Here is a 24527-nt window from a genome sequence, read left to right on the forward strand (position 1 = left end):
AACAACGGATATTACATGGTGGTGATATAAGGATTAAATACGAGTCTATTATCTGTTTAAGAAAAATATTTTTCTCATTGATATTTTTTGCTGATGTTTCAGATATTTTTTGCCTGTCTTGTTGTTTTAACAAGTTTAACCGGAAATTCGTCACACGTGAAACCCAAAGCACGTGGACATCATGCAGGAATCATTGAAATCCTGGATTCTGATTGGTGTAAGAACCTGTAGCTTAGATTCATGTTGCTTTGTAACGAAAATATCCAAATACACCGTCCTGTGCCGCCTGTGACATCTCTTTCTCTGGAAAAAAGCCACTTTCTTTCAGATTTTGGGACTATTCTTCTGGATTACCAAGATGTAGATCAAATGGTGGAAATATAATCAAAAATATAGCGGAATCTTACTGAAATGGTTCAAAAATCATGGCTTCAATGGGGATAAATGCAAGGACTAAATAATCGAATCCAAAGGCCAAGGTCGAGAAAATATCTGAAAATATCTGAAAATATCGTAAAAAATCCATCTTGGAGATCGAGAAAAAGAAGGTTTCTTAGGATACTGTAGATTTATTCTATTTTGTCCATAAAGATGAGTTGTGTTTTAGCACAAAGAGGATTCAGTCGTTTGCCAGGGCTTGCATCGAGTAGGCTGCCTCAACTACAATGTGGGCTTTCTAGTATGTCGATGTATGGTTCTCAAACAAAACCTTGGTCTTATGTTAAGCAACAAACTCTAGACGAATATGCTTCCAAGGTAAGTAATAAGAATGCTACTCATAGCTCAAAGATAGCTGGAGATTTATTCAGTCCCTTTGGGAATTGTTATTTTCGTACAAAAAATTGTTCAACACACTCAACAGCAACATGAGGTACACCTTGGGCAAAGAGCGTAAGCTTGACTCATATTTTCCCCCCTGTGTCTTTATGTTTCAGTCGTCTGTTCGTCTTACTCCTTATCAGATGCTCTTTGCTGGAAAGTCCAAAGATGGGAGTCATCTTATTGTAAGTTATCATGATGAATATTTACACTACCGTGACCAGAACAAGTACAAACATAATTGTACATCTTAATATTGTCATGACTCTAGCAGCCCAGAGGGCAAGTTTTCTTTTCAATCCCGACTTCAGGGGAAAACCAATCTTCCATTTCGCAGTCCATTTGGATTTCTCTTGATTATAGAACAGTTTTTAAATTTCTCTTGAAGTCAAATTTCTCTACACACCTAAGCTATATTTTTTTTCTGCACTAGACTTAGCCTTTTTAAGCTTACTTGTAATTTTATTTTCCAATTTTTGTTTATGATGATGAGCTTATTATTTATGTTATTCTCTAGGCAATGAATAATTTGTTTAATATGAGTAGCAACATCTGTTTATTAGGAAATCTTTGCATATATTATTTATTGCATTTCATTTTGTCATTCAATATTGTTTTTACTTACAACTTATAAATTATTATCTCAATTGCTAATATTGTTATAAAAAATGTTGCTTTTTCCTCTTTTCGTTTTGTTTTGTTTTGTTCTGCTATTATTTTTTACATTTGGGACATGCAATAAATAATAGCCAGAAAAAATGTAGAAAATATAATTGCCACTGAAAAAACATTGCCCTTTTTCTCACATGGCAGCCATTTTTGCGGGAACAATAAACTTTTTCATGGTATAGCCCTAGATTCAAGCACTTGTTGGGTTTAGGCAGTCATAAGAAAGTTTTTTATGTCCTCTGGGGATTAACATTGTGAATAAGATCCATAAAGCAATATGATATGAAGGTCTATCTTTAATTCTTGTTAATTTTTCATTTCACCCCCAGAAAAGTGCTCTGTATCTACAGAAGGAGTTACCAATAAGGATTGCACGACGTGTGGTAGAATTTCAGCAGCTTCCATACATTGTGCTTTCAAACCCAGTCATACATGATGTGGTACGTTCGAGACAATGACTTTCATAGCATTATGTAGTCTGTACAACCACAAAATGTCAATGAATTCATTGCTACATGCCCACCACAAATAGATGTCAAGACTTTTACACTGGCAATAGTCACAATTAGCTTCTTTGATATCTGGAAACTAGGTAAAAAATACAAAATCCCAGATGGGCACATCAGTAATGAAATCAGCAGTTACGGCACATGAATTACCATAACTTTGGTTAATTTAACTCAATCTTTTTTCTATGTTCAACTGAAATATTTTGCCAATTAATTCCTTTAATTTTCTTGCTACTTATATTATAGTATCAACTGTACCTTAGAGCCTTTAACATGGTTACCAAATTCCCAAAGGTAAGGTTTAACCATGTTTATTCATTGCCTAATATGAGTTTGATGTATTTTTAGTTCTTTATGATATATAGATAAATAGCTGTTTCGCTTGTGAATCGCCAGGGTTTACATGTTGTCAGAGAGCAAGCCTTGCACTAGCTAACAGCTCACATGAACCTACCCACCTTAAAGCAAACAGTTGTATCAAAATGAGCCCCAGATTAAATGAAAAGAGAACCTCAGTATTATTAATAAGGCAAAGTTTTAACTCAATAGTGTTGACTCTAGAAAAAAATAGTAACATGAAATATTTGAGAGTAAATGGTTTGAAGCCAGGTGTTGAAATTTGTCGTGAAGTGTGATCATCTGGGTGAGTGTGGTCTTGAGAAAGACTGTTGTTGGTGGTGACTGACGTTTCGACAACCTGAGCAGAAGTCATCTTCAGAGTCCAGTGAGAAAACTAGTAAAATATTTGAGTAAAATATACGGTGGCTGTCATGTTCAACACTCAGTCTGAGCACCTAAAGTACCGGTAAATCAACTTATTTTACCATAATTTGTTATTTATTATAGTATTTTACCATTTCATAGGTAGAGAAGCTAGAAACAGAGGACCGTTATAGTCAGATGGTCACAGGATTACTAGTTGACCATCAAAATGTTGTTACAAATCTGGCAGAAGGCTTTCAAGAGTGTAAAAAACATATCTCAGTAAGTATTTTTGAAAATATGATGATAAGAATCTTTGCTTAGCGCCTTAGTTGTAAGCCGCTGGCTTGAAAACTGAGAATTATTCCCTGAATGATTAACGTTAAATACTCATTACATTTACTAATAAACTTACATGTGTTGCTATATATTTGTATTGTCAGTTCAGGGACAATTCTAAGCAACAAGTGTTAAAATATTTTAGTCTTGACTGATAAAATCTTTTTTATACAGTTTGATGACATGGGGAACTTTCTCGATCACACTCTTATGTCACGCCTTGGAATTAGAATGTTAGCCGAGCACCATCTAGGTCTGAGAAATGAACGGGTAAGTGAAACAAGCATATATATATGTATATAAAAAGATAATAAAATAAATAAATAAAAGGATAATAATAATAATAATAATGATAATTTTAAAAAATATAAAAATAATGTAAAGTAAAAAGAAAAGAAAAAAAGAAAAGTCGTGTAAATAGTTATGTGGAGGTGGACGGCATTAATGTATGACTTTCTACTGACATTAATAAAGCTCCTTTTATACTCCAACGAAAGACTTATGTCTGAGACGTCAGTTCTAACTGTACAAACGTATATCTCATTTATTGCATGGTGTTCAACTTCCTTATATTAAATCCATTGAAAATTGATAATTTTCTTGATGTGATCATCTTTGTTTTCCCCAGCCCAATCATATTGGTATTATATGTACTCATCTGAATTTAAAACAAGTTATTGAAAGATCTGCTGACTTTTCAAGGTAAGGAGAAAGTGATTTGGTGCAAATCAATATTTATAATACAATGTCCAATATTTTAGTGTCCCCTTGTATAAATAGTGTGAGTAATAGTCTTAACGGACCATTCATTTATGTCAAAAAGGGGGGCTGCCATATTATTTACAAGAAAGGGGGGGGAAGGCTAGTCAAAATATACGATGACAGAAGGGGGTCACTTGAATATTATATTATGTAACTTATATATGTGCTTGTTGGGGGGGGGGGGGGGGGGGGGGATGGGGACTACTGTGGATAGGAAGAAATTAGTTTTGATTTTTGTTAGCCCCCCTAAGTTCTAAATGCTGTTATTTACAGACAAGTATGTGAGCATATTTATGGTATTGCTCCTGGTGTAATAATCAATGGACATACCAAGGCTGTTTTTCCATTCATTCTTGCTCCGCTGGAATATATTCTGCAGGAACTCATCAAAAATGCTATGCGGTATGTACAATAGTTTGAATGAGTCAAAAATGTTAGAGGTATCTTATTAAGGTATCTTATTAAGGTATCTTATTAAGGTATCTAAAAAGGAATTAATGTAATAGGCCTTTTGTGAGGTTGGTAGATAGTGTGCAGAGCTTAAAATAACGGCCGATCAATCACTGGTCATGATAACAGGACAAATAAATTTTAGCTTAGTCATACCTGGCAAATGTTGCTGATCAAAATGACAGGCAAGGCAAAGATTTGACCAGACAAGTCCCAGTTCTGGACAGACATTGTCCGATGTCCGGCCGTTATTTGAAGCCCTGGGGTGTATTGTAGTCTAGCTTGGGTACAAACAACATGGTCATATAAGGCATGATTAGTAAAAATTGTTCAAGTACCCAAGCTAGACCACAATGCACCATGTTGCTATCTAAGAACAGGGTCAGAAAAGGCGGTTAACTAACATGTGCAGATTGGTATTTGTTCAATAACCACAGAACACCCTTGAAAGTGTGGCACTTAGATTAAGAAATATAATTGCCAAGTATGTATAAGACTAAAATTGGGTGGCTGAGACTTTAGTGGATATTGTGTAGTTCTAGAAATTATCCATACCCCCCTCTACATCTACCCCCCCCCCACCACCCAGGAGGAATTTGGAATTTTCGTGGGGTAGGGGGGTTAGAGAAAGAAGAAAATTATAGAGTTTGTATGGAAGAATATTGGAATTTGTGAGGGTAGGAGGACTTTAAAGAAAGTCCTTGTGCTGAGGTATGGATTACAGTAAAATACATATATGATATAAATGTTATAGTATATGTGTGTATGAATAGTTGCCCAAAAAAGGCCAAGGTCGACAAGGTCCTTGTTCACCAATGGAATACGAGACCCACTATAGCTGTTTCCCAAAAATCTCCCTCCCTGGAGTTTCCGATGTTAGGTTACTAATGCTTGTGTTGTTGCTGACATCTTCCAGGGCTAGTGTAGAGTATCATTATGATAAGCCACTGGAAATACCTAACCTAGTCATAACAATTTGCACCAATGAAACTGATTTTTATGTTAGGTAAGCTTGCATCTTGACTTTGTTTTATTTTATCTTATTTTTATTTTTTCCGTGTAGAAAAAGCTTAGATCAATGAGCTCAAAATATCCCATATTGTGGGATTTTAACTTGATCAAGTTTTCACTAGGATTCTTTCTGGTCTGACAGCTAACACATGGTGTTCAGGGTTTCGCCAAAACTTGGGCAGATAATGATATTCAAAAACTTTTACCCGCTGATTGAAACTAGCAATCGTATTCTACCTCTCTTATTCCAACCTTAATCGACATATTTTCCCCAGGATATCTGATCGTGGTGGTGGAATTCCAGAAGCAAAGGTCAAAAACATCTTCAAGTATTCATTCACCACCATGGGTGATCGCAGTGAGTTCAAGCCTTCAGACAATCAAGGGATCTTCGGTGACATATGCCAGGGACATCCCAACAACTCCCCTAGTGGAGGACCTATCGCAGGATGGGGATTCGGCTTGCCTACCTCGCGCGCGTATGCCAAGTACCTCGGGGGGTCGCTAGAGCTGCAGACAATGGAAGGTTTGGGTACTGATGTCTATTTGCGGCTCAGGCATATAACCGAGAGTAAAGAGAGTTTTCGTATATAATACTAGACTTTGTATACTCTGCGTTAGACAGGCTGATTTCTGAAAGAACTGGTTGGGTTAAACACAGCCGTTTTTACTATTCGACAACCTGAAAAAAAACATCAGCCAGGATGACAGCGCTGCAGTGGGCAGTGGCGTAAGGAGTGTGCATGTTATAGTCTGATTTTATGAATGGGGATTCCTAAGGAAAATATCAGCAAGTGCACGGTTACGCGACGGAAATGGCGGCTCTTGCTTTGCGCGATCATGTAACGGCAGCAAAAATTTGCTATTTGCTTGGTCGTTCGTGTTGTTCTTGTCACAGACGCAAGAGTTGCAGTAAATTCAAATGTTTAAGACCTAAAAAGGAATTTTTTAATTGTTACTCGATGACACCGCTCAGTGTAGGCAATATTACCTTGTCGCCATCTTCAAAGACTTGGGCAACTTTGAAATGGGTCACTCTTTGGGGTAGGAATTTGACGTTTGTTTTCCGCAGTTTGTCAAGGGTCTGCGCACCCTTCCAACCCCGGGGATTAGCGTTGATGAGGCTACGACGTCACAGGAAGGGAGATTCAGCTATCCCTTATGATTCCTGTAATTTCGAGCCCAGCTTTATCTTAGTTTCCCTATTGTCATCCCAAAATTCTTATTCTTGATTGCGTAGAATCCATATAATTTTTTGCGCATTATTTTTCATCACAAAGAAATGTTTACCGTCAATGGCAGGGGCTTATCTTAAGATGCGATAGATTATAATATATAGAGAACATAAAGATTACTAGTCTACATGTAAAGATGTATATAATGGGTTATATGGTGCATGGGGTTGATTTACATGTAAACATCGTTATGAATCGCAAAGGAGTTTTTAAAATCAAAGGTTTAAAATTGCTGTGGCCTTTTGTCCTGTTGTTTTAGTCTTGCAGCCAAAAGATACGGTTTCTCCTGGGATTTGAGGGTGCGCCCACCCCCCGGGGGGGGGGGTACTACCACCCCAACTGGGGTAGGGGTGTGCCGCCAGGACCTCAAAACCCTGACCCTATCCCAGACCTAAAATTCTGATTTTACATACCCTACCCTATACTAAAACTAAGAATTATACACCCTATCCCAGACTAAAAGACGGAAAATACGGTTTTACAATAGATTGCAATCAATATTTAGTAAGATTTTTATTGTTTTTGTGTCGGCAGAAAGCGTGGCCTATTCGCCAGACAAAAACGACCAAAACGTTAACCCTATCTTAGACTAAAATGATACCCTATCCCAGACAAAATGTCAAAAAATGATACCCTACCCCAGACCCAAAACCCGAAAAACCATACCTTATAGGGCGGCACATACCCGTATAGCAAATATAGGGGAGTACCCCCCCGGGCGCCCACCCTTTACTGCCCTCGTACATCGCTCCTGCGTTTTGTCAATATTTTAAAAAGGTGCGCGCTAACACGTGAGATACACTGGAACATTTCGAAGAGTAGACTTATGCGTTTGAATTAATGATCATTGCGATACATTGGATTTGCTGGTCATAGCAAGTGGTTAATCATCTACGGTCAAGGGGCCGACTAACCTCTCCCTTAGGCTTCAGCCGAGCTTCCTGATCAGGCTGTAATTCCTCCCGCGATAGCAGTGTCGGGGTCAAAATCTTGGGAGTAACCGTCAGATCTTTCGTCTAAATGTTCTTAAGTGAAATTACGTGACAAAATCCATTTATCACTTGAAAACTGAACAGGAATGAAAACTTTTATAAAAAAGAAAGCGGAAATACACGGATCAATCGCAGAACCACAAATATTATTAAAACAAACAAAAATCTGTCTTGTTAATGAGTACGGCTGTCAGCGGGTGATATGACAGTTTAAAATTAACTCACTCTTATTAAAATACATTAATTTTATGAAATCTTTAAAAAAAAATTTTTATCCCATGCCTAGTAGGTTCCATGATGTTGTTTATCAAAGATAAATGATTAGAGTTTGCTCATAGTTTTACTCCTTTTCCGGCCTGTCATTCTTTTTGTTTGAACTTGCGTCAAGAAAGCATAAAGTATTCACTGAAGCATGATCAATTTCTCATTCAAGTATATCTGTTCGTCAAAGTCCTATGCACATCACCATGCAAGTTCTACTGGTATTCTATGAATATTCAGCCCTCTAAACAGCTTATCGGTAACACAATAAGTGTCTTTCCAAAACCACACATTTATTTTTAGTGAATGCAATAGAGAACGCCGGAAGAAAAGGTATTAAACCATCAACTTCTGGACGGAAATCGAGTGAAATGGCGAGTGTTGTCTATCGTGAACCGAACTACAAGAAGCCAGTCAAATCGATGGAGAGAACGTCAACTTCGACATTTGAAAGCATGTTGAAGCTTCTACTGTTCTTAGAAACCGAGCTACAGTTAAAAGAGGAACTTTTAGAACTGTTAATGGTAAAGTATTTGCGTTACATTCTATAAAATATATTTATAAACTAGTTCTAGATTACTCGAATATACATGTTTGGCGGTAAACAATTATTCTTTGCGCTAAACTGGTCGTGAACTACCTGAATTTTAAGTAGAACATAATCAATAATCTCTTGTCGAAGGCCCGAATTATTTCAGAGCGCTTCAAGAAGATTTAGTCCGGTTTATTCATTGAATTCAATTCAAAGATTCACTTTCAGGCTTCAAGTAGAAAGACTCACAAACTATCGCTCAAAGTGAGGATTGATTTGTCTGCGTTCCGTATACGACTGATTGAATTTTTGGGCACTCTCTTGCCAAAGTTAATCGAATTTCACTTATACTTAGGTTAAAGCACCCTTTGAATAAAGTATGCTTTTATTGATGTTATATACTTTTACCACGTGTTTTGAAGATAAGTTTATATATCTATTCTGGCTTAGTATAAAATCTCGTATAAATAATAACCTCCCGCGTCGATGCGAATGCTATACATTTTCAGCAGCCTAATAAACGAAAACAAAACTTAATCATAACTCGTATTTAAACATCTAACTCAAAATAACCACACGGTTAAGAAATTATTACGCAAGACGCATAGAAGTTTAGGTTATACAGACATCTTTAGAATACTGTTGAACTGTTGTGTCACGTTATTCGTGTTTAAATTTTTCGGATAATTGGTTTAAAAAAATCGACCAGAAGTTGGATTTATTAAGTGGACTTAAGGGATTTTACTCATATTGAATCTACGAGCCAGGCAGCTGTGTTTATATGTACATATTCCGTTTACATGAGCTTTCACTGTCTTTACAGATCTTCAAGTAGATCAGTCATCCTTTCAGTATGACACAAAAATATCATAAGTCCCAATAAGCCTGGACTTTTTTCTTTGCTTGTTGTAAATGTACTTAGGACGCAACCACATTAAAAGCTGGTACATCAAAGGCTTTGAAAAGATTCCAGAAAGGATATATTTCGTAGGACAATAAATTAAAGCCATTAATATTGAGGAAGTCTTGAAAATTCTTAAGGTAGTTAATTAAATTAACTGAAATGGTAATAAAATGAGCTTTTTACGATTTGTGCATGCATATTTGAGATATATATATGTAAAGGTTAAAACGCTAGGGCGAGGGTTTGCATTGAAATCCAAGACCGAGGGCTGCAAATTAAAAAATGATTGTATATGTATATATAATGTATGGATAGTGGGGCTAATCATATACAACTCTCGAGTCCAACACATGTATATGACACCAACAAAGGCATCAGGCGTTAGTGTTTTGGTTCTTCGAAGTGTTAAAACTTAATTAGTATTAAAATTAATATTAAAATATCGAGGTTTTCTTCAAGCTTTGTAAACTACAATAACTAGTAATTATTCTAATTTTCTTCTGTTGACGGGGGATAAGTGAATTACGAGTCTCGTCATAAACTTTATGATATGCAGAATCTGTCTTCGGATATATCTCAATGAGGATGGATCAGGTTTCGTTATTGAGGATATGATATAACTTGAGAAGCATTTCTTTTGCACCTAAACACTGAAGTATTTATGAACCAGTCTTCAAAAGGCTCTCATAAATTCTCGCTACTTGTGGCGGCGCCAACTATGAACTTATATTATTAGCAGACATTTTTTAGTTACTCAACTCATCTTCGTGTATCAAAGTACACTTATACTTTCATCAAAGTATAAACAACACACACTATAATTATGATGAGGTCAAATCGCGGGCGTGGGAACTAGTCTGACCGTAGACGTAGAAATCTTTTTAGTGTCTTGCGTCAGTAGTAAACTATATCTTCATGATTATACCACGTTAACGCGTTAAGATAGCGCTGTAGTAAAATTTAAAAAAAAACCAACATCCTAGGCTCTCTAGCTTAGATTTGGGTCTTACTGTGTGGACGTAGAACCCTATGCTGTACGCTAGGGGCACAAGTCTTAGGCCGAGTGCTTTCCTTCCCTCTATAAACAAAGATTACTGTATTGTATTGCAATGGCGTAGCGAAGCCTTCTCCCCGAACCTCTAAAGATAAAACTCGTATGCGTGTGGGTTGACGGGAAAATGGTACCTTGCCCCACCTCGCTACGCCATCGTTGTATTGTACTGGTTAGCCCTACCAGAGTAAACATCTTGCTTCATTTAAAGCAGTCTTTCATTAATAATTCACCATTTTCTATTTCCAGGAAGATGAACGAGTCAACACCATCCTAAACGAGAAGCTTGCCAAGCTAAGAGAGAGAAACATGAATGACCCAGCCTTGGCCCTTGGCCGAGACAATGCATTCGAGGAGGGGACTTGGAGCGCGTGTTTTGATGAATGGCGCGAATCGAGCTCGCCTGTTGAACGAGTGATCGCTTCAAATTCTCTCCACCTTGGGGCTAGAGCAGCTATGAGATGTGTTGACCTCGCAAAACTACAACTTCACCGATATAAGGAAACATACTGCACACTACAAAAAGCTGCATTGGGGTATAGAAAGGTGAGTCTTTTTCTTTATGGTCTCTTGATGGGAGGAGATGAGGGAGGCATGACTCCACTGTTGTCAACAAATCATTCCTCCCCCCTCTGCCTTGAGGGCAAAGCTAATTTGTCAGCAAATGGGAATTAGAATCATTCGTGGATATGCCCCTGTGTTGGAAATTTGATTTTGACTTCATTATCAAAAAATATATAATTTTTTTTTTTTCCTGGCCGTTTAATTACGAACAAGAGAATGAATATTAAACAAAAAACACGGCTGCCATGTGAGTTAAGTTCAACCAATATGGTGGCAATGAAAACCAGCAATTGCACCGGCAATCTTTCATTCATTCATATTGCGTGCTTCATGTGATACTGGTTGGCGAGGGAATGAACGCAGAAATCATGAACAAGGCTATGTCGTACCGTATTTACTCGTTTAGACGCCGCGGGGTTTATTTAATTTCTCGTGGGCCAGCTGCGGCGTTTATTTGGGGACGGCGTCGGCGTTTATTCAAAAATTGCTTCATTCAATAAGAATTCTTGAAAGAGAACTTAAGGCAAGAGCAAAATAGTACAGTCACTTTGAACTTTAAAATGTTGTTTTAAAAGAAAATAAATTTCCGTTGCTGGTTTAAACTTGAAATATACTTTTTCTATATCATTTATCATAAATTATTATCTCCTCATATAAACGCCACACCGCAGATGCGGCGTCTATTCGGGGGGGGGGGCGTCTATTAATATTTTTAGTCTATTTGGTAATACGGTATGTGTCGCATGTGAATCATGGTGCCTTTTAGTCTTAAAGACGTGAGTCATGCGTGATGCGCATGGAACATACAGCGTGTTGCGCATGTCGATATAATTCACCGAGCCAACCGCTGACCACGAAGCAATCTGTCACCCTATAACAATAAGCCTTTTCATAGTTTAAGAATCGACTCCACTACGCATGCGATTTTATCCCGAATTTCTCACCTTTTGTTTTATTAAGAACAAAAGAAGGTTTAGGCAAAAGAAGGTGAGAAATTCGGGATAAAATCGCATGCGCAGTGGAATCGATTCTTAAACTATGAAAAGGCTTATTTGAATAATTGCAAAACCAATCACTTACATCAAACAGACCTAACTTACCTTACTAACCTACATACCTACCCAACTTCTTACCTCTTGCTAACCAACCAACCAACGTATCTGAATAACCTACATTTACTATTTTCTCTAGATAAAACAAAAACTTATCAAAGAAAAACATCGCAGAAGCCAAGACATGACTTTCGACAGCCCTGAAACATTATCGACTTTGATTACCGATTTACAAGAAAAAAACAAAATGCTCTACGAAAAACTAACCTGGGAAAGGAATCGAGCAAATAAGCTGGAAAACCAATTAGAAGAACTGACTGCTGTGATGAATAGAGACCGAAGAAAAAGTGGGTACATTGTGAAGGTACTCGCACATGAGGTGGAACAGTTATCACAGCAAGTTAGGATGAGAAATGACCTTACAAAGCAGGACGAACGACTTCCGAACGGTTTTCATAAGTCGTCTGTAGGGGTTAATGAATCGAATGATGATTGCGTTTCGACAGTTGATAGTCAATGTTGACAACGATATTGGTAATACTCTTGTACAAATACTCGAAGCAAGTGTCCGTCATATACCCTGGGACGATGAACGAACCACGTGACGGAGCGAGTGAGAAGCATGCTTCCGTAACCGTGGCGAGAACTTGGAACTGGGATTCTGACTATTCGATAGAGAATAACCTTTCTCTCATGTACTACCCCTCCCCCACTCGGGGCTTAGGGAACAGACCACTTCCTCTCTTTTTGATGTTTGGAGCACAAATTTTCGAATTCTCATAATATTAACTCTGTATCAGATAACGAACCCAAAGTCCTAAAATTAACATGCACGGAACATTCTCTTATAGTATATTCCACGTCTTTACGATACCGGGGACCCGAAGCGATTGAGTTACTGAGGTAGAACCTGAGCTACTCTCTTATATACATCATAAAACCTGAATGAATAGTATAATGAATCGTCAGTCTTCATTTTGATCAGATCTCGCAACTGAGTCAAGCTGGTAAAGGACGGTGATAGCAAGGTGTACGGACACCTTAAGTTTTGTTTCGCGCATAGAAAAATCCTCAGGAAACTAGACGAGTGATAACACAAGAAAGAAAACCTGTATGTAAAGAAGACAGAAATTAGGTTATAAGCTTTTGCTTCTTCATGAAAAAGTGGGTTAAGCCGGCGTATTGCGTGCACATGTCTGACTCTATTGATAAACGCGGTCCACAAACTTCCATAGTAAAGATTGCGTGCAGATGTCTGCCTATAAGTGTTGAATGCCCGGGGGCTTCTGGATGTCTTCTAAATCTTTGCGGTGCACCGCTCATCTCTTATAGTATTTCTTTTAAATATTTCATGGTGTCCTTGAGAATAATGCATCGGAGAATGTTCTTAATTTCTTTGCGGCAAAGTAAAACAGATCTTGTGGACACTAGACAAAAACGTTCGCGCATGCGTGCACTTCAGCACGTTTTCTAAGAATTTTGAAGAGTTTGAGTGAGAAAATAAATGTTTGTTTTCTCCAAGTATACAAAAAAGTTCAAGAGTATACTTTTGTCAAACCAAGATACTGTATTAACAAACACAATATGAAAGAATTTATCAGGCATGTTTGAAAGTCAAATTTACATATATTTTGACTAATTTACATACGGATTCAGAGCATGCGCAGACGTTTTTCACTCGTGTCGACCTCGTGTAGAAGTGTGACCTTCAGACGGATCACTCTGAATTATCCAATCTCAAGTTATGAATACCCACGTGAATACCCACGTGAATACCATTAAAGTGTTTGGATACGGAAGCCATTTGAAAACGACGGTTGGTGCTTTCAGAAGGTGCTCTTTTTGAATGCATTTTATTGGTAGTCCATTCTTACGGTACATAATTGGTCAGTGCGCGCCAATAAATTCAAGCAAACCAAAAGAAAAGATGTGTAAATATATCGGTATCCATATAATTGATGTGTAATTTCGAACTTGTACTATTGATCTTGATTTTTCATCGAGAAACACTACTATTTTTGGAATAAATTTCTTTTAGAATACACGGAATCCTTTGTAAATAAAATTGATGCTTTTATACATGGATTAAAAATCTTTTCAAGATATATGAAAAGGACCAAAAGACATCGTAAAGTCATGCGGTTTTCCATGCACGTACATGCGCACTGGAGCGGCAGCTGTTCAGAGCGGCGTATGGAACGACCCTAATTGCACGCGCACGTGGTTGTCAGTTGTTTTCGGAGCGGTTTCCTTTCCTAGGTGCCATAGGCTGAATGTTCATAGTCTGTATGAGTAGCTTGTTTATTTGGTAAGGTCTCCTCGCGACAAAAAATACTTTCAAAATTACTCCTTTTTCCAATGTCATGATATCAGCTGTTTTGTGAGGAGGACCTGACCTTTGAGCACCACCCACCCCCATCCCCTTCCATGAGCTATACTTTTCCAACCTAAGGTACGACGAACCTCGATTTAGAAACAAACATTTGAAACGCGCGTGCGCGTTTGGCGGGAAAAAATGGCGGGAAATGCCTATCTGTTCTCGGAGGGAAAATTGAAAGAAATCAGTCAAAAGAAAGCAAAAGTCATATGATAAAAGCTATGGCGAGAAACTTAATAAAATTCAAAGTAGCTTTCTGTTTCCTGTGTCAATACTTTTGCACTTTCTTGCCGCGCTGTTGTTTCTAGACGGGATTAAGTTATGTAAGAGTTAGTTACCGAGAACGGAGGTAATAAGCCATATACATCCCGAGGGCCGCAGGCCCGAGGGATGTATATGGCTTATTGCCGACATTCGAGGTAACTAACTATTTTAGTTATCAATTAAGAAGGTTTTCTATAATATTCTGATGTTAGACTTTTAAGATAATGAAAATAAAAAGAATTTTAAAAAATATTCGTGGTTCAGTTGGAAGTTTAGAATGTATACAAAAGGGGTAAACATTTTCCGCTTTGTTTTTATATTTCCCTTGTTGTCTATAGAGCATGAACAATGTGAGTTGATTATAAAGGGATTTACTAATGCCCTCTAGTCCCTACAGAGGTAATGTGGCACATAGTTTTAAAGTTCTGGAAATCTATGATGCTAATTAAACAAAAGTGCAGATGATAATAGAAAACCATAGATTTTAGGGTTTCGTAATCACATGTGGCTGTATGGCAATGGAGTTGGAGAGTAGTGACGAAGAGGCAGTTTTTATAACGCCGAATACCTTTTCTCAGCATTCAAGCCCAATTTTCAATTTGCAGTTGCATGATTTTTTGTTTGATAATGCAAATTGTTTGGAAGTAGAAGCCAACATCGGAGAGAAAAATAATGAGTTAGAGATACAAGAACCGAAGCGGGACATTGCCGTTGTTTCCGATGCTGATCTACATCGCAGGAAAACAAGAAGAAATGCAGTGAAAAGGATGAGCAAAACCCAGTTTGTAAGAATTATTATTTTAAAAACTGTGTTGTAAACTTTAACACATAAACTATGAGCACTAGCAACGATTTGATAATGTAATGTTTAGAAAACATATCTCTATAGTTTTTTTGAATGTAAACATTAATTAGATTAGTTCTGTAGAATAGTATTATTCCCCAGATAGTTTACTCGTCAGGCAGCAGGGAAGAGCGGGGCTGATATGAATTAATCTGATTGGCTCATTATAAATTCAAGGTCAATATATATATGTTATTTACCGGCCAGGAGGTCCGGATAGGGAAAAACTGTGCCCGAGGTCTTGAATATACGGACCGAGGCCGTTAGGCCGAGGTCCGTGTTCGAGACCGAGGGCACAGTTTTTTCCTATCCGGACCGACTATAGGACGGTAAATAACTTATTTATTTTTTTCCCGTATTTTTTTTACTTGTTTTGGTAATCGTTTTGTTTTGTCGTTTAGCGGCAAAGGATACCGGACCGCGCGCGCGGGCAGATACTTACAAAATACCGCCCGCTCAAACAGCCAATCAGAACGCACGATTTTTTAGGATACCGGACCGGAAAAAAATAAATAGTTATAAACCGGGTTTATAACTATATATTGACCTTCGATTCATAATGAGCCAATCAGATTAATTCATATCAGCCCCGCTCTTCCCTGCTGCATTTCAATTCCCTCCCCGGGCTTTAAGTTTGTCCATTGTTTATGAGGGTTGTAATAAAAATAAAGCCTTAATAACAAAGAAAACCGTGTCAATTGATAACTAACACACATTTCACCCTTCGTAATCAGGAACCGGTCATTATTTATTGATTGGGGAAAGAGGATTTTCGGGTGGATCACATGGTAAATATGATCAGGTAAATATTGATAGGAATCAAAGGGGCATCACTCGGTAGCAACCACTAATAATGAAGGGGAGATCAGAAAAAATATAGACCCTCTTGGGGACTTTGGGGGGTGGGGTGGGGATGACCATGTTATCTTTATGATGTTGCCACAAAAACCTCGCGATCCCTCTGGGCATTGAATTAGTAATGACCGTTTCCAAAGTTGAAGTCTTAAAGAGAAAGAAACCTTCCCAGATGAGATCCCTAGTTTTCGGAGAGAAACAACGAGAGAAAAATATAAATTAAAAAAATGTGAAGAGAAATTTTGTTTGATTACGGTTGATTTTTCTATCGATTTTAGTCTGAATAAACTAATTGCTTTGTAGAATTTTTATTTGTTTTATTTCAAAATGAATTTTTCTCGGGAAGCAATAGAAAATAACGAGGAAAGAGAGATAGTTTAGGGAAAGTTAAAGAGGCGGCAAAGAATTAATGGATTTAAGATGGACATTCACTAAAAGTGGTTAGTGCGCCTGAAATGATGGTTGAGCTGTTATAATAAACACGCTTTTGAGTTGACCTTGGCTAGGTTAACGTTTAGTTGTAATTTATTTAAAGTGCCCCTCACCTGAACTCAATATCTTCAGAATTGATTCTATATGTAGGGAATAGTTGAATGGCATAATATTTGCATATGATTTGAGTGATGCATCTTGGCTATATCAAGGTTTATACTATATACCATATCAAGGCTTATACTTCCAATACAGTGGAACCCCGCCTTTGACGGCCACCCGCTTAATACGGCCACCCCGTTATTGCTGTCAGCTCTTTTGGGTCCCGACGAAATGCCCATACATTTACTGTAAAATGTACCTGCTTAATACGGCCACCCGTTATGATACGGCCAACGGCCACTTTTTTGTGGCCCGATTGACAAACTTCCATACTTTTTAACCCCGTATTACGGCCAGGACAAATAGGTTACAGTTTAGATCTTAATGTAAATACTGTAAAGCTATTGCTGCAAAATTTGTGATTCTTTTATTCATTCGGTTAACATTTTACATTAATGCTTTTTGTTGAATCAGAATCAACACAACAATAACTTCAAACAGAGAAACACGTATAGCGCGATTCGCTAAAGTACGTCTGCATTTATTTTATAGCTGTACAGTATTAAAACGAGCCATGCCGATAGCCTGTCTGGGGTTATATCCAGCCTCGAGTCAGTATGGCTTCAAAGGAAGCTTCATTCGTCTGTACAGAGCAAAGTCACTGCCTATTTTAAAAAGCAGTTGTTACTGTACTCAGTTTTCTCCGTTCTACTGTTATATCTACAGTCCTGTACTACTGTACAATTTAAAGTTTTAAAGTACTACTAAAGTTGAGTTATAACTGAGCTCCATTAGCATCAGAAGTTTTAGAAACATTATTTAAAAATACAATATGCATTATTGCACTTCAATTGTTTAGTAGTTTCGTACTGATTAATAAAACACGTTTTTATCATATTTTTGACAGCCCACTTAATACGGTCACCACGTTAATACGGCCACTTTTGAATGTCCCTTCGGTGGGCGGATTAACGTGGTTCCAGTGTATATTTATTAGAGTGACGTCAAAGGAGGTATTAGTAGATAAGCAAAACTTTTCTGGAGCAGCAAAATATCCCGTATCAAACCACATTGTCTTACTCAAGGTTTATAGAAGGGTTATTGCAAAGTATATTAACTCGTAGCTATCACTGTTTCAATTTACTACAAATGATGACAACTAACCTCAAATGCCTCCTATGACATGTCTTCTGTATATGACATGTCTTATTGCTTTCAAACTTTTCCTGTATAATCCTTGATCCATCCACTCGACCTATCTCTTCTGTTTACTGATCATGGACGGTAACATTAACGATGTCATGCACTTTTTGCAGCACAACAGCCGCTGTTTCTTGCTTATCGTTACTGCTTTGAATAGCTACTTTTTTCGGTTGAGGGAGAACCATGCTCTTCGAGAAAAGGCAAAGGTGTCGCGCATAGGTTTTTCTTACAGCTTCCCGTATCTTCGGCATTCGTACTGTCAATAGAAAAGGATCGAGGGCCGAGTTTAAGAGAACACACCTCCCAGAAAAATATATTCCAGAGGTTATCATACGCATAGCAAACTCGCTCAAGCAGTTATCACAGTTTTGAATGTAGGTTAAAACATGAACACCAATGACGAAAGGAAACGATGATAAACAAAATAGCACCAATACCATGGCTATAGTCACGATCAGCGAATGATCCCGCTCTATTCGTTTTTTCAACATAGTATCTTCCATTCTCTCATGCATGTTCAAAAAATATCTTCTTTGCTTCTTAAGACTTCTCAAGATCACAAGGTACACGGAAGTCAGAATGACAATTGGTATTGTTGCATGGCTGTGGCTATAGATCAGAATTACGATCCACTGTGGCAAACGAAAAGCCGGTAGAAGACAGATGAGAAACGAAAACAACCATATAAATACGATGAGGAGTCTAATTCTTTTTGCGGTGATACTACATCTGTATAGCAATGGCTTGACTACGGCTATCAAGCGAAGAACAGAAATTGACGTTATGGTCAAGTTATTGACGAACATCAGTAAACCTCCAAAAAGAAAAAGGCAGGAGTCGAGTGCTACACTATTTTTGCCAAAGACATCGATATAGGCATCGGCCGTGGTCAGCGAACCAACTACGAATCCCGTAAGAAAGTCTGAAAAGATCAAGTTAATGTAGAGAGGCAACGAAGGATTCCGAGGATCGTATTTTAGGTTTTTATAAAGAGCGTAAAGAAGAGCAAAGTTTCCAAAAGATATGATGAATGTGGCGATGAAGCAAAAAATTGTTGTGGCGATGAAAGCTGCTTGGAATATCTGGGGCTCGCTCTTCGTCGTATTCTGCATCTGCATGGACTTGTTTTGGAATCTTAACAAGATATCTCCCTTGTATCCGGCCTCTGTGGGTTTTTTCTCAATCCAGGACTATGATCAAGTTAGGTCAACACTGCTCGTAAATCCTAGTCCAGTTCAGTGGGAAGCCGAGAAGCAGGCAGGTGTTTCAATCCAGGATGCGGACCAGAAAGAGGGCGACGTTTATTTTATATTGCTCTTATACCAGATCTTCATCTTTTCTTAGAAACAATTGGACGGCAATTTGTTTTGAAAAAACTCGGGGGAAAAGGGATCAAACAAACAATAATAATGATAAGCTAGTTAAAAAAATGATCAAATATGTAGATATCATGCACGATAGCAAGAGGAACTGATCTGCTTAACCAATTCGATGTCACTAAGATAAATGTAGAAAAATCACGTGATTCAATCGCCCTATCTACTGCGGCTTGAAATAAATTTAGGCCGCACTGCCTCAAAGCGGAGCACGAGTACCTGTGTTGTTTTGCCTTGCGAGAACAAAGTTCAAAAACAGCGTGAAAACCAAAAACTTTATTTCGATCTGCTCAGTTTCAAACATCTGAAACTCGTTTAGATCAAACAACTAGTCGTGTTCTCACGTCACATACATACGTGTATCTTGTAAGAAAACAACTTATCTTACCAAATTCTGCCCCAAAAATGATAAAATGTGACTAGAAAATGCTAAATGAGTGAAGTATGACTTGGCTTTACGAAGGAGTTTGACCAACTTTATTCTTTGTGCGTGCGTTTGGCTTTTAAAAAAGAGAAAAACCTCATAGAACTGATTTTACAATAAAATCGACTGACGTTTTTTGAAAGCTTCACTGAACCATCAGAAAACTTATTCAATTCCTATTTCCTTTGTATAAGAAACAATTCCATAAAGCAAATAATACGTAAACATTTTCGTGAGTATGAATGTGTGGACACTGAAACGATAAACTTTACTTCATGTTTGACGTACATAAAACGTCATCGAGCACGACTAAATCTCCCAATAACCCCTTGCGGGGAGTAGGTCTCCACAGGGAGCCCAAAAGGCCGCTACAAATGTCCCGGGTGTTGATATAAGCCTTTTCATAGTTTAAGTATCGATTCCACTGCGCATGCGATTTTATCCCGAATTTCTCACTTTCTTTTGTTTAATTAAGAACAAAAGAAGGTTTAGGCAAAAGAAGGTAGAAATTCAGGATAAAATCGTATGCGCAGTGGAATCGATTCTTAAACTGTGAAAAGGCTTATTGTTCTGGTTCATTGGTTGGTCGTCCAGTCACGTAATGTATTGGCCGGGGTACGCAATAAGTTCTTCAGTGTAAACGGTTAAAAAGACGAGAAAAAAAGTTCTCTCTTGAAATAAAGTTTCATGGTCATTATAATAATAATTATCATCATCATTATTAAAGTTTGGAAACCAGGCTTTATCCTTCTGTATTTCAGTAGATATAGAGATATACTTATTTCAATAACGTTAGTCACCAGAAAAGCTACAAAGCTGAGACCAACAAGGATTATGGGTAGACATATTTTACATGTCACAGTAAGCGCTTGATAACTGTTGATGGACTTGAGATCTTTTACCAGTTACGAGTTCACCTCCTCTGAGCATCCTCAACTGCTGCAGTTTGTGTCAAGAAATATTTCCCATGATTCTCAGCGATCACAGCTTTCTAGGTTTTTGGTGACTAACTTTATTGAAATAAGTATATACAGCTATTTAAAAAAAGGTTGAATACTGAATACTGGACACTATATACATGTAAATAGTGCATTCCTAGACCAAAGGGCATTGTGGGTGTCGTTGATTTGAAATAGATTAACTCTACATGTAGTTGGTATATTGCTTCAGATGAAATACACTAAAAATAGAATAAATAATTATTATTAATCCTACTTTTAATGAATCTCGCTATGACCCACAATGCACTTCGGTCTTGGAATGTACTATTTAGTATGCAGCATTTAGTATTTCAACCTTTTTTGAAATAGCTGTATAAACGTAGACTTACTTATAACATGTTGGTATTCCATCTGAAACAATATGCATGCTAACTACATGTAGAGAGTTAATCTATTTCAAATTAACGAGACCCACAATGCCCTTTGGTCTTGGAATGCACTATTTAGTGTGCAGTATTCAGTATTCAACCTTTTTTAAATAGCTGTATAAACGTAGACTTACTTATAACATGTTGGTATATTCAATACTGCTTTTGGCTTCTAAAATGTGTTCTAAGGGATCGCTCATTAGGAGGAGTATAGGAGGATTTTTTTGTTTGAATAGTTTTTGTTTGAATAGTTTTAATTAAATATTCGTGGTCATGTTGAGGGATTTCACGTCGATGCAAATGCACAAGTTCTCACTGTCTGGTTGGCTAACTAGTAAAAAAATAAGTTCAATGCGCCACGGTTAGGCGAGTCGTATTGATAGAAAGATTTAGAATCTCATTTACGGCAAATGTGAAACGTCAGTTGTTGAGTGAAAAGATTCTTTAAAATTAGTGAAAAGGAATCGCAAAATTATCCATGTAATAGATATAAAAAGAATATTTGTCCTTGTTGAGAAGGTTTGCAAGAGGTCAAGTAAAATACAGGAAACGATGAAAACGTGATCATGTCTGTTGTTTGCGGGAAGAAAAACCGTCAATCTAAAACTATTTATCAAAATGATGGCCTCCTCCTCCAAGAGGCACCATTTTTCTTTATGACCCCCCCCCCCCCCCCCTATTAGTGGTTACTTCTTAGTGATTTCCCTCTTTTGATTCCCGTAAGTATTTACCTTGTCCCATCTCCAGCTGTCTAAGCATATGTGATCCCCCTAAGGGATGGACCATTAGAGAGTTGATGGGGGGGGGGGGGGGGTGTTAATGCACGTTAATAACGTGCAAGGGTTGAGCCAAAAAATAAACATCATGCAACCAAAATTCCTGCAACCCCCCCCCCCCCCCATCAATTATCTCATCAACCATGCTTGCCTGCAGCAAATAATCATTATCATAAGACCCACTTCCGTTACTTTTATTACAACGAAGAACGTATTGGATTATGTCAAAGCCGTTGCCTCCAAACTTCAGAAAAGAGATCAAGACGTATACGAGGCTTACAAAATGGTTGACGATGTTATCAGAAGTCTCCAGGATACCAGAAATGCTGTAGATGATAGATTTGCAGCGTGGTATAGTGACATAAAAGATTTGACAGCAAATGTAGGAGTCACTGAATCTGTTCCAAGGAAAACAGCACTTTAAAGGTTCCGAAACAACACACCAAGCGAAAGTTCATAAGTGTATTACAAAGGAGCCATTGCATTCCATTTCTCGATTCTCTTATAAGCCAGATGAAAGAGCGGTTTCCAACTGACGAAGGACGTCATGCACACCATCTTCTGTCACTGATACCATCTGTAATTGTCAGCAAGAACCTGAACCTCACAGATAACATTGCAGGGTTGATGAAATGGGAGGCAGATATGACATTTGCAATTAGTCCCTCAAGAGTGAGCTTCAAAGATGGCAGTTGTTATGGCAAGGTACTACTCCGAGACGCTTGCTGTATGTAATGAAGATTCCTTCCCAAACATATCCACAGCCTCCTTGTAGTTGCCTGCACTTTACCGATGTCAACGGTGCTGAGGCAGAGCGGTCCTTCTCCCTAATGAGAAAGATAAAGACCTATTCCAGATCAGATGTCGGAACAACGTCTGCCTGACCTAGCTTTAATGGCAATGCATTACGATGTCAGATGCCCCACAGATGAAGTATGCAAGTTGTTCATCAAAGCTAATCCTAGAAGGCTTTTATTTTAACATGGCCTCACTGCTTGATGATATGTAGATTATTATTATATATATATATATCACATACTTATATTTTGTTACTATAAATGGCTATTAAACATTTTTGACCTCAGTAACAATAATGACATTTAACTGGCTTGAAACTATGTCTCCCTAACCCTTTGGTCTGCTATGTCTCTCCACCACCTCAATCAATGCTACAACCCCCCCTTTGAAAAAATCCTGGATCCGCCCCTGCACTGTGACAGTAGACCGTAGACCTACAAATCTTTGCACTAATTCAGTCCAATTTTATTAGTTATAATCAATGAATAGTCAACTGAAGATCTGGTTCGTAGATGGTGCTTAGAGCTGGAGCAACACGTGTAATTCTTGATCTCGGTCGAACAAGACGACGAACACCGAATGTTGCTACAACAGCTTGGCGAACTTTCGACATTCTTAGTATCAACAAAAATGGGTCAAGCGCTGCGTTTAAAATGATACATCTGCCAGAGAAATAAAACACTGATGTTATAGTCCTTGTCGTGTTCTCGCTGAAACAGTCTGGGCAGTTGTCAATAACTGTCGTTAAGTGAACGCACACAACGAATGGAAGAGATGCCGTGCAGAAGAATATCATCACTAGGACGATGGTAATCGTCAGGTGTTGATCACGCTGCATTCTTCTACTCATTTTGTTGTCTTTATTTTCTTTATTGGCATCGTTGATGTTAGAATTGTTCTGCAAAAGTTTGCGATGCTTTCGTAGTTTTCTAAAAATCGTGACGTAAACGGTTGTCAAGGAGACCAAGGGAACTGAGACATGGCTGTGACTGTAAATCAAGAGGAATAGCCATCGTGGAACTTGGAACACCGGCAGAAGGCAGATGAAAAGCGAAAGTATCCATATCAAGGCAATGACAATTTTGATTTTTCTCGTAGTAACAATGCTTTTGTAGTATAACGGTTTTGCTACAGCTATCAACCGATCAAATGAGACTGCAGTAATCGTAAGGTTGCTAACAAACAGCAACAAACTTCCTAGAATAAACATGATAGCATCGATAATAACACTGTCTTTGCCATAAACATCCATCAGAGAGTCCAATGAAAATAGAGGAGCCAACAAAGAACCTGTCAGGAAGTCCGAAAACACTAGGTTTGTGAAGAGAATCGACGAAGGATTTCGAAGATTTTTCACCGGGTCCTTGTAAATCGAAAAAAGGACGACAAAATTTCCAACGGATATGACGACTGTGCAGATAAAGCAGAAGGCTGTGGTCGCGATGAAGGCGCTGTGGAAGATTATGGGTGTTGTTGATGTTGTTTGGCTCATATTGTCGCTCCTACAGCCGTCCAAGTTAATTTCTTGCTCTTATTGTCGCTCCTACAGCCGTCCAAGTTGATTTCTTGCTCTATTGAAGCTTACAGACCAGTCAAGTTAAACGTCAATAGAATATTTACAATCTTAGTATTCTATGCTATCTGTCTTTATCTGCTTATTCAGTCAAAGATAATCCCCAGGGTAAGGCATACAAACGTTTCGTAAGTGTCACTCTTACTGAATGATAGCAAAGCTTACCAACTCCTTTTTTTCCCGAAGGGCAAAATCAACGCTTCCTGGACATTTTTCAACGTTCAGTTTGTTGGCGTTTCAATTTTTTTAAATTTTAAAAAGAAAACCAGAAAAGTTGGTTTC

General features: G+C 38.0%; 4 protein-coding genes across 4 annotated transcripts; 2 read left to right on the forward strand and 2 right to left on the reverse strand.

The window, feature by feature from the left end:
• The first annotated feature begins 240 nt into the window (after positions 1 to 240).
• Positions 241 to 6733, forward strand: LOC116290344 (branched-chain alpha-ketoacid dehydrogenase kinase). The gene is made up of 10 exons (XM_031697351.2): positions 241 to 756; positions 936 to 1004; positions 1818 to 1928; positions 2244 to 2291; positions 2862 to 2981; positions 3213 to 3308; positions 3667 to 3740; positions 4074 to 4202; positions 5167 to 5256; positions 5537 to 6733. The coding sequence occupies exons 1-10, from the start codon at positions 592 to 594 to the stop codon at positions 5853 to 5855; spliced, it is 1221 nt and encodes a 406-aa protein (XP_031553211.1). The 5' UTR covers positions 241 to 591; the 3' UTR covers positions 5856 to 6733.
• Positions 6734 to 7824: 1091 nt separating this feature from the next.
• LOC116290374 (uncharacterized) lies at positions 7825 to 13929 on the forward strand. The gene is made up of 3 exons (XM_031697392.2): positions 7825 to 8273; positions 10486 to 10782; positions 11992 to 13929. Exons 1-3 carry the CDS (start codon positions 8121 to 8123, stop codon positions 12373 to 12375), a joined length of 834 nt encoding a protein of 277 aa, XP_031553252.1. The 5' UTR covers positions 7825 to 8120; the 3' UTR covers positions 12376 to 13929.
• A 4065-nt stretch (positions 13930 to 17994) lies between these two features.
• LOC116290359 (adrenocorticotropic hormone receptor-like) lies at positions 17995 to 19041 on the reverse strand. Its single transcript, XM_031697370.1, has one exon. It carries the CDS (start codon positions 19039 to 19041, stop codon positions 17995 to 17997), a length of 1047 nt encoding a protein of 348 aa, XP_031553230.1.
• A 4109-nt stretch (positions 19042 to 23150) lies between these two features.
• Positions 23151 to 24164, reverse strand: LOC116290361 (beta-4C adrenergic receptor-like). The gene has a single exon (XM_031697371.1). It carries the CDS (start codon positions 24162 to 24164, stop codon positions 23151 to 23153), a length of 1014 nt encoding a protein of 337 aa, XP_031553231.1.
• Positions 24165 to 24527: the final 363 nt, after the last annotated feature.

This window comes from Actinia tenebrosa, unplaced genomic scaffold (assembly GCF_029948245.1).
Source record: "Actinia tenebrosa isolate PJP-AT-01 unplaced genomic scaffold, QUT_ActTen_1.0 PGA_scaffold1__47_contigs__length_23844297, whole genome shotgun sequence".
NCBI classification, from domain to species: Eukaryota; Metazoa; Cnidaria; class Anthozoa; order Actiniaria; family Actiniidae; genus Actinia; species Actinia tenebrosa.

Excerpts from the sequence above, each read along its gene's own strand:
- LOC116290344 (XM_031697351.2), top strand. The coding sequence starts at position 592 with ATGAGTTGTGTTTTAGCACAAAGAGGATTCAGTCGTTTGCCAGGGCTT. Across the intron at positions 2,292-2,861 it reads TGGTTACCAAATTCCCAAAG|GTAGAGAAGCTAGAAACAGA; the intron begins GTAAGGTTTAAC and ends ACCATTTCATAG. Across the intron at positions 2,982-3,212 it reads AGTGTAAAAAACATATCTCA|TTTGATGACATGGGGAACTT; the intron begins GTAAGTATTTTT and ends TTTTTTATACAG.
- LOC116290374 (XM_031697392.2), top strand. The coding sequence starts at position 8,121 with ATGGCGAGTGTTGTCTATCGTGAACCGAACTACAAGAAGCCAGTCAAA. Across the intron at positions 8,274-10,485 it reads AACTTTTAGAACTGTTAATG|GAAGATGAACGAGTCAACAC; the intron begins GTAAAGTATTTG and ends TTCTATTTCCAG. Across the intron at positions 10,783-11,991 it reads CTGCATTGGGGTATAGAAAG|ATAAAACAAAAACTTATCAA; the intron begins GTGAGTCTTTTT and ends TATTTTCTCTAG.
- LOC116290359 (XM_031697370.1), bottom strand. The coding sequence starts at position 19,041 with ATGCAGAATACGACGAAGAGCGAGCCCCAGATATTCCAAGCAGCTTTC.
- LOC116290361 (XM_031697371.1), bottom strand. The coding sequence starts at position 24,164 with ATGAGCCAAACAACATCAACAACACCCATAATCTTCCACAGCGCCTTC.